Genomic DNA, 13,637 nt, shown 5'->3' with positions numbered 1-13,637 from the left:
CAGCCACCTCTCCATCATGGCAAAGGAACAACACTGGCCGTCTCAGATGGGGACCAGGAAGAGGATCTGTGCCTGGCAATGAGAAAGAGGGGGACCCTTACATACACATGTAAAGCAGGCTAGCCCACAGGCGGACTGGATATGCCACAGAACTGCTAGGTGGCCTCAGGCAACTTACTTAACTCTGTTTTCTGTGCCCCATCTTGCTCCCTTTAGAGAAAGATACAGCAGGTAATCAAAGAGCTAACACTTACTTAGCACCTAATATGTGCCAGGCATTATTCTAAATGCTTGAGATGTATATTAACTCATCTGATCGTTTTGACAATGAGAGAAGTCCTATTATGCTCCCTATTTTAGAGAGAAGGAATTTGAAGCACAGAGAAGCTACAAAACTTGCCCAAGGGGACCCCTTGAAGAAGTGGGGGCAGGAACCCTGGAGTCCTGGCTGTGTGCTGCTCCCTCGTGCCCACTTTGGATGCATCTGGAGAGCTCCAGGGGACACTGCCACCATTACTGAGGAAAGCAGGTGACGACTGAGCACCTGTTTTATTTTTACATATGTATTTCTTTTCAGCTGGTGGTAGTGGAGGCGAAGGGCACAAGTGTCCAAGGTCACAGAGTCCCTAAGGAGGCTGACGAAAGTGTCCTGACACTGTCCAGCAAACCCAGAGGGTCAGAGTTGGTCTCAGGTGCTCCCCACTAAGGCCTCCCTGAATGGGGTGCGGGGTTCATCTTGACAAAAGCCCCTGTGAAAGATCAGAGACCTGGAGGGAGGCCCAGATGGGCCCTGCTTTGAATGACCTTGGGCCAGCTGCTTCCCCAGGCATCAGTTTCTCCTCTGTAAAGTGGGCCAATAGTTGAGAGAGGGTCTGACACGGCTTCTGGCTCTGGCCCTGAGAGTCGCTGTGACCGTGTCGTAACCCTGGGCTGCCTGGATGGGAGTGAGCTCCTTCTAGCCAGGGCGTTCCAAAAGAGATGCCTCCAAACGTGGGGGCCAGGCAAGGGGACCTTCAGGGGACTCCCAGGCAGCAGGACACCAGCTTCCCTCCAACAAGCACTAGTCTGTGGCTTCCTCCAGAGGCTCCCCAGTTCCCTGGAGTGGGAGGAGGAGGGGGCCCCCCTCAGGAATGTGTTTGCCTGTGTCACCAGGCACACCGTGCCCATGGCTCTTCCCCGAGGACACCCTGGCCCCAGGGGACCCTGTGCCAGCTGAGCCTACTGTCCTGGCCTTCCTTCAGCTCAGACCAGAGCTGCTTTGCTCCTGCTGTCCAGGAGAGACAAAGACGCAGGCGTTTTCCTGCCTCCTGTCACCAGAGCTGGCACAGACATGGCTGTTGCAAGGGCCAGGCCAAGGAGGGCTGGTCCGCCCTCAGCGAGGAAAGGCTCCCTGCAGCCACATCTTTGCTCAGGCCGTCCCTCCTGCAGGAGTCCCTTCTTCCTGCTCCCCTTCTTTAGAACCCCCTGTCAGTCTTCAAAGCCCAGATTAAAAGTCTCCCTTCTCGCTGGGTGTCTCCTGTCCCCGCAGGCCCGATTAATCTTTCCTCTTGACGGGCTTCTCCAGAGCCGCGTGCATCCTTTATTACTCCTCTTTGCCCTGCATCAGAATAAATCCTGGCTGTATCTACACTCTTTACTCCTGGAGAACGAGTCATTTCTTCCACACCCCCGGAGGCAGGCGCAGGAGACACACAATAGGTGCTCCAAAGACAACTGCAAAACTGACTAGAACTGTGACCAGTCCTGCATCCTGGAAAAAGGACAGTTCATGGTCACAGATGCCTCCTTCCCTCAAAGCTCAAGTATTTCTCAAGGCTCCTCACACTCCCTGCCATGGCCCAGGCCCTGGGAATGGGTATTTTTCAGCCCTGGGAGTGCTGCGGAAGCAACTGAAGTTCAGAGAGCGAAGGGTGTACCCTCACACAGCAAGGTGGAGTCTCCAGAGTCCCAGAGCCACCCCCTCCCAACTCCTGCCCGCACACTCTCCAGCCTCGCCTCCTGTGTTGGCTGTAGCAGGGAAGGACTGAACTTACCCCAGCATCCGGAGATCAGCACAAAAAGCCAGACCACACGGCAGCTGGTGGTGACGTGGTACCTCATGGTTCCTGGGGGCACAAAGAAGAAGAAGGTGAGAAGAAGCCTCCTACTGGTGGGGGGCCTGCTCTTCAAGCCCTTCAGCACCTCCCTACCCTTATAGCTCCAGGGAGAAGGGAGGAGAGGGAATTAACTCAAATGGAGGGAGGAAGAGGGTGGGGGACATGGGAAAGAAGAGGGGGTCTGTGTCATTGATTTTATCATCGTCCAATCCTAGAAACACAGCGGCCTGAGGGTGACTGGGCTGGGGGTGTGGGCAACACGCCTTCTTTGCCCTCATGGGGGCTGACTGCTCAGCCCATGGGCAAAGCTCAGAAGCAGGCACAAGCATGGTATCACAACATACTCTGGGCTCCCTGGGTGGCAGGAGGGGCTGCTGCCTCCACCCGCCAGGATGGTATCACCCATGCGTGACAGAGACGGTTAGCCTGGAGACAGGGTTAGGACATGGGTGTTGAGCAGGAAGACAGGGGACTAAGAGTGGGCCTGGCAGCCCACTACCCACCCACCCCTGCCCCAACCTAAGTGCCAGACAAACATGGGTTTTTCTATTTTTCATATCCACCATATTATCCCAAAACATTATTAGCTATGAAAGGAGGCAGCAAGTCACAGTTTCCAAAAAGGCACAGAAAGGGGAGGCAACCTGCCCAGGGCCCCACAGCAAGTCAGTGGAAAGCTAGAGCTGAAACTTTGGGGGCTCAGAGCGAATCTCCAGAGAAATCTGGGGCACAGCTACTAGAGACTCAGCAGGGCAAGATTCCATGTCTAAGGGTGGCAGGGAGGGTGGGCTGCTCCCCCCCCCCCGCCCACCATGGCAGTGGCCTGCACGGCCCCATTACAGCAGGCCCACGGCTCCTTCTTACCCCTGCAGTGACTCAGGAGCAGGCCTCTCTGGAGACCAGCAGTGACACCAGGACGGGCCCACACTCCTCAGCTGGGGTTCCCTGCCTCCCACTCAACTGTCAGCCGTATTTGTGCAGGGAGAAGGCCCACTTACCTCCATGCCCCCACAGAGCCAAGCCAGGTGCCTGCACCGCACTTTGCAGTGAGCACATAGTGGGCGCCTTGCCTGGGTGGGACTACCCTCCCTGGTTCACAGGTAGAGCCATGGGACAATTTGCTCAGACCCCCCCAACTAATGAATGGGGGTTCAGCATCTGGACACAAGTTGACAGGCCACCTCCCTCGACAGTCAGTGATGAGGAAAAGCATGGGGAGGTGGAGGAACAGAAGGAAAGGACTTTTTGGAGATTCTTCCACATCTCTGCAAGGTCTAGGGGCAAGGCATTCAGAAAAGGCCAGGAACTCAGATCCCTCCTTCCACACTGGGAGCAGTCTTTCCCTCTCAGCCCCGTGCCTCGAGGGGATAATGCAGGGACCCCACCAGGTGATCCCCTGACCTACACCACACACAATAAGGGCCCATGGCACCCCGCCCTCTTGTTTTCCTTCTCATATTGTACTTAACACATTGTTTGTGGGAAACGAGTAAACTCGTCATATTGCCTCTAGTTGGAACCAGCAAAAATTTTGCAAAGTACATAAATAGAGACCTCTTTTTAAACTAAAACACTGAAAGTTTCATAGAAAAATATCAAATAGATCGAAAGATATGAATATTTTACGGAAAGTCTAATTTTGGCGAGAAAATGTCAAAAAAGCCCCGCGTTACGACGCGATTTGGCGGGAAAATGCCTGCTTACAAAGTGTTAATTTAAAATGTCCTAATTACTAGGTAGGAAACAGTCATGTGAGGAAGAAAAGATTCTAAGCCATTTAGATAAAGGTAAATGCTCTCATCATCTCTTTGTGTTCTTGCCCCGCCCCTTTGAGTTTCTGAATGTCAACAGCCTATCAGAGGGTGCTAACTGCAGTGTCCACAGGGGCCAGGCAGGGACTGTAAATGGGGGGGGGGGGGCAGTGGCCATTCTGAAGCCATGAAGACATATGCTCCGTCCAAAAGTGGCAGCTGCTCTGTTTCAGGCAAGAGGGAATGTGGGCCCAGTGTGGCCAGAGCTTCTGATTTTTCTCAATGAAAAGCTGGAAATTTGGCTTTTTATATGAATTCATTTTTTAAATGTTGACAAATAATTCCATGTTTGTGAAACAACCATGACCGGTCTGAGGGCCAGAGCAGCAGGTTGGACCTGGCATGCTTCCTGCCAGGCCTTTCCCCTCACCCAGGCAAGCATGTCCACATTACATGTATGTATAGAGCAGTATGGCTGCTGTCTAGCTTTAGAATAATGGCGTCCTCTCTGCACAAGAACAACTTGCTTTTCTCATGTCATAATTTTTCACGGACAAGCCTCCAGGTCAGCATTGCTATATCTACCTCCTTCTTTTCAAGAGCTAAATAATAGTTCACAGTATGGATGCCATGTATTGGAGACAAACATCCCCTACTGTTGAGCTATTGGGTGTTTTCAGGTTCCTGCCACCACAGGCAATGCCACAGTGACATTTCCCTGCTTGTAATTATGTTGGGACTTTGATGGCTCTTGAACTTGGTTCTCTATCAGTGGGATTACTGGGTCAATTCAGTACAACACAGAGCGTGTATGTAAACTTCCATTCAGCATTGCCATGTTACCTTCTGGAAAGGTTATGGCAGTTCCCACTCCCTCCAGCAGGGCACAGGAGGGCCTGTGTGCCCACTTGGAAGGGATCCCTCTTTTAAATGGCTGCCAATCAGATGTATGAAAAATGGTTTAATTAGCATTTCCCTAACTACGAGTGAGGTTGAGCGTGATGCCTTTTTCTAAATGAGAAAACCACTTTCCATCTGTTATCTTGCGTTATCCTACCATACCCTGCAAAGCAGCTAGCCATCATTGCTAGCATTATCTCTGATTTACAAGTGGAGAAACCAAGGCAAAGAGCAATTAAGTGATAATCTGACATCTCGTGGTGAGTGAGTGTCTTTAAAAAAAAAAAAACCTCCAGCCCTCTGCCTTTCCAAGCCAGATGTTGGGAGAATTAAACATCTGCTAAGAACATCATCCACAAAGAGCTGAGTGGTGTGTACCATTCTGCTGGGCATCGCAGGAAGTCTGCAGCAGAAGGGAGGCAGGGAGGAAACACTTACTAGAAAATTCCCGTGGGCCTGGGATTGTCCCAGGTGTTACTTTTATTCAACCCTCCAAAATCTCTCTATGACTTATAGATATTATTGTCTCCATCTTACATTAGGAAATTAAGGCTCGGAGAGATCACTCTAGATTTAGAATGAGTCCCACACTATTTCCATCACACCGTTTCCCCACTGCCCCATTTCCTAATGTATACATGGGGAAGGCACAGCCCCTCCCTCAAGTAGCACAACACACAATCACAACACAATTCACACAGGATGAATGTCTGCCAAGAAGTGAGTAGGTCCACAGCACGCACACGTGCAGACCGCATCTTTTCCCACAGTGCTGGCTCAGGCTCTGACACCGCTGGGCACATGGGCCCCCAAACTCTCTCCTGAAATGTCTGTTCATCTCCTTTCCCCTTTATAAGCAATCACACTGCTTCGGTGCTCCCCCATCTGTCAGTTCAGGGCAGCCAACCACAGTCCTAACTTTGCAGGGGCCACCTCCAGCGCACCCAGAAGCAGGAACAAGCGTCAGTCCGTGCAGACTCTGCATCCCCACCTCGGGGTGAGGTGGCACAGGCTGCAGAGGCTGAAGCAAAACTGCCCGGCCAGAGTGGGTACAGCTTGCTGCTGGGTTTCCCCTGAGATCCCAGATCTTATTCTTCCTCTGGCCCATTTGGCTAAGGGAAGGAAAGCGAGGCCCAGAGAGAGCACAGACTAATGACAGTGGCAAGAGGACCCTGGCTGCCCCCCTCCAGCCAGGTCATTGTGATGGATGCTGCCTGTGGCTACGGGCCTTCCCTTGGCACTGGGGCTGCAGCAAGTGACAACGGCTCTCCCAGAAGAGCCTGGCCTCACTCTGCCCTGTAGAGCAGCTCTTCCCCCAGCTTCCTGGCCCGCCTGACTTCCTGCCCAGCTAGCTGCATGGCCTCCGTCACCACATGAGGCTGCGCCACCCTCAGGATAGGGCCTGAGCTCCCCCCACCGACCCTCAGCTGTCCCCACGGGACCAGAAAACACAGACACATCGTCCTGTGCTAGGCTTCCTGCCTGGGCCTTGGACAAGTGACAGACACCTGCCCCAGACATATGAGCAGTCATAGCCAGCTGCCCCCAAATCTTTCAGGAGCCTAGCTTAGAGCCCATTCTTGCCAGAAGCCTTCTGGAAATCTCCTGAACATACCCACTGCCAAGAAGACAGAGCCAGGCCCCCAAGGCCTCAGGCTGCCAATTCCTACTATCCGTCTGCATGCCAAGCCCTGTGAGGCACAGCGTGGATACAGGGTCATGAGAATGGCTGACAATGTGCGCTAGGCATCAAATAAGTGATACAGACTGTCACTGCTCAGGGCCATCAGAAGAGAAATCCGGGGCCTTCCAGAGGAGGTGAGATGGGAGCTGCACAGATTTCAAAAACTAACAATGTTCCTGTTTACTGAGCACACTGTGACGTACAGTGTGCCCTACGTGCTGAGGCTCAGAGAGGCTATATCATCTGCTCAAGCTCACACAGCTAGTAAGTAGTCAAGTCTTTATTTGAACCCCATTCTGATGGCTGCCCAAGGTCAACCTCCCAGCCTTAGCCCTAACACTTGTTGAGCTCAGATATCTGCCCCAGGGCAAAGGTGATCCGAGCATCACTGAAGGGGGTATATGAACAAATACTGGAGGAAGCCGGAGAGTGAGCCACGTGGATATCTGGGAGAAACGCCTTCCGAGCAGAGGGAACAGCCCGTGCAAAGGCCCTGGGGCAAGAGCGTGCTAGCTTGCTTGAGGACAGTGAGGAGGTTGGAACGGGGTACACAGCAGGGTTGCAGGAAATGACGCCAGAGAGGCCGCGGGCCCACGATGGCTACCTGTAAACCACTGATGCGAGTAAACTGGGAGCCATGGTCTTCAGACACACAGCCAAGGGTGACATGAATGAGACAAGTTTTAAAGGAGCTCTCTGGCTGCTGTGTTGAATAACTGTAGGGGGCAAGGGCAGAAGCAGGCAGACAGGTGCGGGGGCTACTGCAGCGATGTGAGCCAGAGATGACGGGGGGCTGTCGCCAGGGACGCAGGTAGGGGTGTGAGGTCTGGCAGATTCTGGGCATATTTCAAGGTAGAACTAAGAGAGTTTCCTATTGAAGAGGATGTGGCTGTGCTAGAAAGAACCAAGCTGAGGATTTTGGCCCTGAAAGCACCTAAAAGAATGGAGTTGCCATTAACCAGGACGGGAGGCGGCTTTGGGTGGAATTCACTGAGGGGCAAGATCAGAAGCTCAGCTGGGGACATGGTGACCTTGCCATGGTTACTGACAACCAAGTACCCTCCAGTTCAGGCCTCAGGTGGGGCTGGAAATGTCAATGTGGGAGTCATCAGCATGTCGGGGTACCCAAAGCCACCAGAGGGACAAGATTCCCAAGGCTCCCTCACCCCGAAGTGGAGGCAACTCAGCTGAGAATCAATCAATACTTGAAAACGGTATGAAAAGCCTGGAAATGTGTACACCTCTGGGGCCCATCCACTCCCCTTCCAGGACGTTAGCTGCGGAAATCCTCATGTCTGTGCATGGACACTAAGCCACCGACATGTGCCCTGCTGCGTAATTTATGATAGTGGAACAGCCCAGACACCCCACAGGGGCCTGGTTCACTTGTGGGACATCCACAGGAAGCAAGCAGAGGCTCGTATATGGACATGCACGTGTGAAGGGCGGGTATGTGCACATACGGGACTGTGAGGTGAAACAGTAGTTTCATCTGAGTGGTGAGGCCACGGCTGATTTTGTCTTCTTCTTCTAAATATTTTCGGCATTTTCCAAGCTTTCTGTAATAAATACCCAATGTTTTTATAATCTTGGTTCACCCTACCAAAACATTGCCAGCAGCCTGTGAACAGACAGACCACTCTGATTAGAAAGTTCTTCCCTGTACTCCACTGAGCCCTGAAGCCCACAGTCCCAGGTCTGAATATGGAGGAACTGGGAAGGTCCTCAGTGGTCCTCTGGCTAACTGCACCCCCCTGGCTAACTGCTACTCAGACCCTTCTAGGGACTGGGAGCTCCCTCCCTCCCAGGCAGTGGGTCCCAGCTCTGCAGCCCTGCGCTCTTCCCACACTGGGAAGAGGAGGTCTGACTGTGCCCATCCTCGGGAAGACGCCCCCGTGCCCTACCCCTGGGGGTTCACAGCAGCAGATGGGATAGAACCCCAGTCTTGGAGACAAAGCCCAGGTTGGAAGCTCAGCCCTGTACTGAGTACCCTCCTTTCCCAGGTGAGGACTAACCGTTTAAAAGAACAATGTGCGCCTGAATGGTCATCCACACAAACTGGGCTCTGTGGCCTCTGCAAAAGATGTGCCTACAAGATGCCCACTGCCCAGCTAGGTACCCCAGCCCGACCTTGGAGCCCCCTTCTCCCCCCTGCCTGTCCCTACTCCTTTCCCCAGGCTGGAGAAAGCCAAGTTCCTTGCAAAGCTCCTCCTGATCTGGAGGAGTTTGACCAAATGCTTCTGGACCAAACCCAAGATGAGGCCCATTGCAGGCTGGTTTCCTGGACAGGGACTAGAAAACATGCTCCTTGCTGCTTCCAGAGCCAAGTACACTCCCCTCTTCTGGGAAACCAGCCCATTTTGGGGCTGGACGCTCTTGGTCACTGTCCCCCACCTCTCCCTGCAGCCCCATCAGGAAGTGCAAGGGCAGAGGGTACACTCTGCCTGGCAAGAGACACAGCCCTGGTCCCAGCAAGCACGGGGACAGGAAGGAACAGAGCAAGCGGGGAGGGAAAGGGCAGGAGGGGACATCTGAGAAGCATTTCAGTTTCTCGGGAGTGAGAGATTTTCACAGCGAGGTGCCACGATTTAGTTTGAACTATTACAAATTCCCATAAAATCAGATGCACTCAACTTTGAATAGAAATACAAAAATACACTGCAGAAATCAAATACAATTTGGGGATTATTCACCACCACTACACACAGAGAGGTTTGTGCATGCAAGGAGGCACCTACAGACGACACTATTAGGGCTACTAATGGACAAGCCACTGTTAGCCACCAAGGGCTACGCTTCAAAGTCCACACTCTCTAGGCCCCTGGCTGGGCAGGTTGCTGTGATGGAAGGTCACTAAGGTCACTAAGGGACCCTACCTGGAAGGAGGAAAAAGACCACCTTGCCGCCATTCTGTTCTTACGACCTCCCCTGGATCCCTCCCTGTAGCTCCCATTGAGTGGCCTGGAGGTGGGCAGGTAAGCCAGGCAGGGCTGGGAGGGACACAACCTGAGACCCCCGGATAGGGCGGTCCAGCAGCAGCCTCCACTTGGGGCCTGGTATCTCGGAGTCCGTCCCCTTAACCTACGATGTTTTAAAAATATCATTCAGCAGGAGATGATATTTTATTTTACTCTGGTTTTTTTTTTTTTTTGGAAGTAATACTCAGACGTGGTAAATCACTGTACAGAGGGTGCACAGCAGAAGTCAGTCTCCCTCCTACCCAAACCCCACTCCTCCGTTACAGAGGCAACCCTTGAGCTATCATTCCCGAAGTACTGTGTGTGCATGTAAGGATGTAGCATACAAGTCTCTCTTTTAAAAAAAATCAAATCAAGTGGTATTCATTCTATCCTAATCCTGGCTTTTTCACATGACAATACATCCTGAAGATTGTTCCGTTTCAGTACATACAGAACGGCCTCACTCTTTTCAGCAGCTGCAGACTGTTCTACTATATGGGGGGACCATAATTTCACCAATCCTCTGCTGCTGGACATTTAGGTTGTTTTTAAATTTTTGTTTTGACATATGGAGCCACAATGGATATCCTTGGTTCCTATGTCTACACACACGTATATTGAGAAGAAAGGAATGTGCATATTTTTATAGCTGATGACAAATTCCAAAGAGGGTGCAGCAAGGAGCACGCCCTCCAACAGTTAAGAAAGGGCTGGTTTCCCTACACCTTTGCCAGCACTGGCCAGTCTTTTTTCGAGTTCCAGAAAAGGCAGCTAAGGCTCCTGATCTTCTCTCTCAGCCCCATCAAGGCATGGAGGAAGAATGGAGTTAATCAAGGTCACTTTTCTCCCCCCCCACCCCAACTCACCAGCAGGAAACAGCCAATGGAACTTTGCCTAGCTCTGGAACACTGCTGAAATCTGCACCGTCCTCCTCACTGGGGTCTCCCTCTGTGCTTTGGCCAGCCTGTTCTCTACATCTGGAGCACCACCTGTCTCCATCTTGCATGTCCAACCCCGCCTTCAAGGCACAGCTCCCATGCCATTTCCTCCATGAAGCCATCCTGGATCCCTGTTGGAAATGGGGTCCCAGTTCCCCTCAACCTCCCCAGATTTTCTGAAGGCGGCTATCCCAGCTGCGTGGGTTCACTAAACATGCACATGTCCTCCTTTTCCCAGAAGACTCTCAGTTCCTTGGAAGTAAAGTCTACTTCATCCCTTATAGCCATTTGCTCACGTAACATCTTCTCTTGGATATGTCTAACATTTACCATATCTGAAAGTAATCCAGTTTCTTCTCCAAATAGGTTCCCATCCTCTCCTTTCCCATTTCAGTAAATTCACTGCCATGGAATCATTACTTTGATTAATCCAGCTAACAAATATATTTCATGCAGTAAGTGGGACTTTCCTCCTTATTCCTTTGATCACCATATTTTAGGCACATTACGCCCTCCCAGCCTCAAAACTGCCAAGTTCAGGTCCACGCCTTGGCCATCATTGTAGTTGATCAAATGATTGTTCCCAATACTTCACTCTGCAAAGGATCACACATCTACACCCATGCTGGGGTCTCATGGTGAGGAGAGTATGCTGTCCCACCCTTTACGGTGGGCTTGGCCATGTGACTTGCTCTGATGGATGGATGCTTAGGCCAACCCCCACACTAGCAGATGAATGACCCCTTGTGCCAAGGGTCTTGCCTCTGGAGCTCCTGCCTTTCAATCTGAGAAGAGCAGGCCCTCGGCAGAGTGAGCAGACTGAACCCACACATGGCCCAGAATCAGGTCCTTCACCCCTAGCCTCAATTGCTAACACTCCAGTTGACCCACCGACACATGAGTGAGAGTAAATGGTTACTGCAGTGGTTTGTTTTGCAGCTTTATTGAACCAATAAGTGATCCCAACACTATGACATATATATATAACCATATAAGAAAACATAGAAGGAAACCATGACATTAGATTTGACAATTTCTTGGATATAACACCAAAAACATAGGCAATAAGAAAAGATAGCTAGGGGTGGCCAGTTAGCTCAGTAGGTTAGAGTGCAGTGCTCTTAACAACAAGGTTGTGGGTTCGATCCCCACATGGGCCACTGTGAGCTGTGCTCTCCACAACTAGATTAAAACAACTACTTGACTTGGAGCTGATGGGTCCTGGAAAAGCACACTTAAAAAATAAATAAATAAAAGTTTTTAAAAAAAAAAGATAAATTGTACTTCATTAAAATGAAAAACGTTTGTTCATCAAAGGATATTATCAACAGAGTAAAAAGGCAACCCACGGAAAATATTTGCAAATCATGTATCTGATAAGGTATTAATATCTAAAGCATATGAAGAATTCCTAAAACTCACCATCAAAAAAAAACCACACCACACACACACACACACACACACACACACACACACACACACAATATCTGATTCAAAAATGGGCAGAGTATTTGAATAGACATTTCTCCAAAGAAGATACACAAATGGCCAATAAGCACATCAAACAATGCTCAACATTATTAGTTATTAGAGAATGGCAAATCAAAAATCACAATGAGATACCACTTCACACTCATTAAGTTGGCTATTATGAAAAAAAACAAAAACAGAAAACATACAAGTGTTGGCAAGGATGTGGAAAAATTGGAACCCTGTGCATTGTTGTTGGGAATATAAAATGGTACAGCCACTGTGGAAAACAGTATGGTGATTCCTCAAAAAATACTTAATTGCCATATGATCCAGCAATTCCAATTCTGGTATATACACAAAATAATTAAAAACAGAGACTTGAACTGATATTTGTAAACCAATGTTTACAGCAGCATTTTTCACAATAGCCAAAAGGTGAAAACAACCCAAATGTCCATCAATGGATAAATGGATGAACAAAATATGGTTTACACCTAAAATAGAATATTATTTAGCCTTAAAGAATAAAATTCTGACACATGCTGCAACATGAATGAACCTTAAAAACATTATGTGAAGTGAAACAAGCCAAATACTGCATGGTTCCATTTATATGAAGTACCTAGAGTGTTCAAATGGTGGTCGCCAGAAGCTGGGGGAGGGGGCTAAGGGAGGGGGCAATGGGAGTTAGTGTTTAATGGAAATAGAGTTTCAGTTTGGGAAGATGAAAAAGTTTTGGAGATGGATGGTGATGATGGTTACACAACAACGTGAATGTACTCAATGCCACTGAACTGTACACTTAAAAATGGTTAACACGGTAAATTTTGTTAAGTCTATTTTACCGCAATAAAAATGATTAAAATGGTAAATTTTATGTTTCGTAAATTTTGCTATATATATATATATATACATATATATATATATGTATATATATATATGTACATATATATATACATACATATATATGTATGTGTGTGTATATATATATAATTTAAAATAATAAAAGGCCACCCTCATCTCATGTTACAACTACTCAAAAAAAAAAAATTAACAAGCCATATGTACGTAGAGCAGGGCACACAGATAACAGCAGGGGCCGGCCCAATCAGACAGGGGCCACCAACTGAAAATCAGCCCCGTCACCACACATTTAGTTCCTTCAGGCACCATACTCTTGCCTCTATTTTGTCGTATCTCAGCTTAATCATCCCCTCCTCAGGGAGGCCTTCCCTAATCACCCATCACTACAGGTGCTTGTCCTTATTTATTTATTTATTTATTTATTTATTTATTTATTTATTTATTTATTTTAATTGGGGAATATTGGGGAACAGTGTGTTTCTCCACGGCCCATCAGCTCCAAGTCGTCCTTCAATCTAGTTGTGGAGGGCGCAGCTCAGCTCCAAGTCCGGTTGCCATTTTCAATCTTTAGTTGCAGGGGGCGCAGCCCACCATCTCAAGAGGGAATTGAACCAGCAACCTTGTTGTTAAGAGCTTGCTCGCTGTCTAACCAACTGAGCCATCCAGCCGCTCCTCCAGCAGCTCAGCAGCAGCTCGTTGTCTTCAATCTAGTTGTGGAGGGTGCAGTTCACTGGCCCATGTTGGAATCAAATCCACAACCCTATTGTTCAGAGCTCACGCTTTAACCAATTGAGCCATCCGGCTGCCCCGTGTTCTCCATACACCCTGTTCTTGCCTTCCGTAACGCTCAACACATTTTGTAGGTGCGCAGTAATCTTTTGGTTGGTTGTCTGCCTTCCCACACCATTAGTTTAAGTTACAGTGGGGTGGGGTGTGGACCCAGACCCTAGCCAGGTGCCGACCAAAGGGAG

General features: G+C 49.6%; 1 protein-coding gene across 1 annotated transcript in view; it reads right to left on the bottom strand.

Annotated features, from left to right (window-relative positions):
* Positions 1-13,637, bottom strand: part of LOC141572941 (cadherin-23) — a 314,361-nt gene that overhangs the window by 275,839 nt on the left and 24,885 nt on the right. Inside the window, exon 2 of the mRNA XM_074339566.1 lies at positions 2,034-2,105. Coding sequence (XP_074195667.1) covers positions 2,034-2,100 — 67 coding nt within the window. The 5' untranslated portion in view covers positions 2,101-2,105. The remainder of the gene's footprint in view (positions 1-2,033; positions 2,106-13,637) is intronic.

This window comes from Rhinolophus sinicus, linkage group LG07, assembly GCF_036562045.2.
Source record: "Rhinolophus sinicus isolate RSC01 linkage group LG07, ASM3656204v1, whole genome shotgun sequence".
Classification (NCBI taxonomy): Eukaryota; Metazoa; Chordata; class Mammalia; order Chiroptera; family Rhinolophidae; genus Rhinolophus; species Rhinolophus sinicus.
The sequence above is the reverse complement of the archived record's forward strand: the minus strand, read 5'-3'. Positions and strand labels throughout refer to the sequence as shown.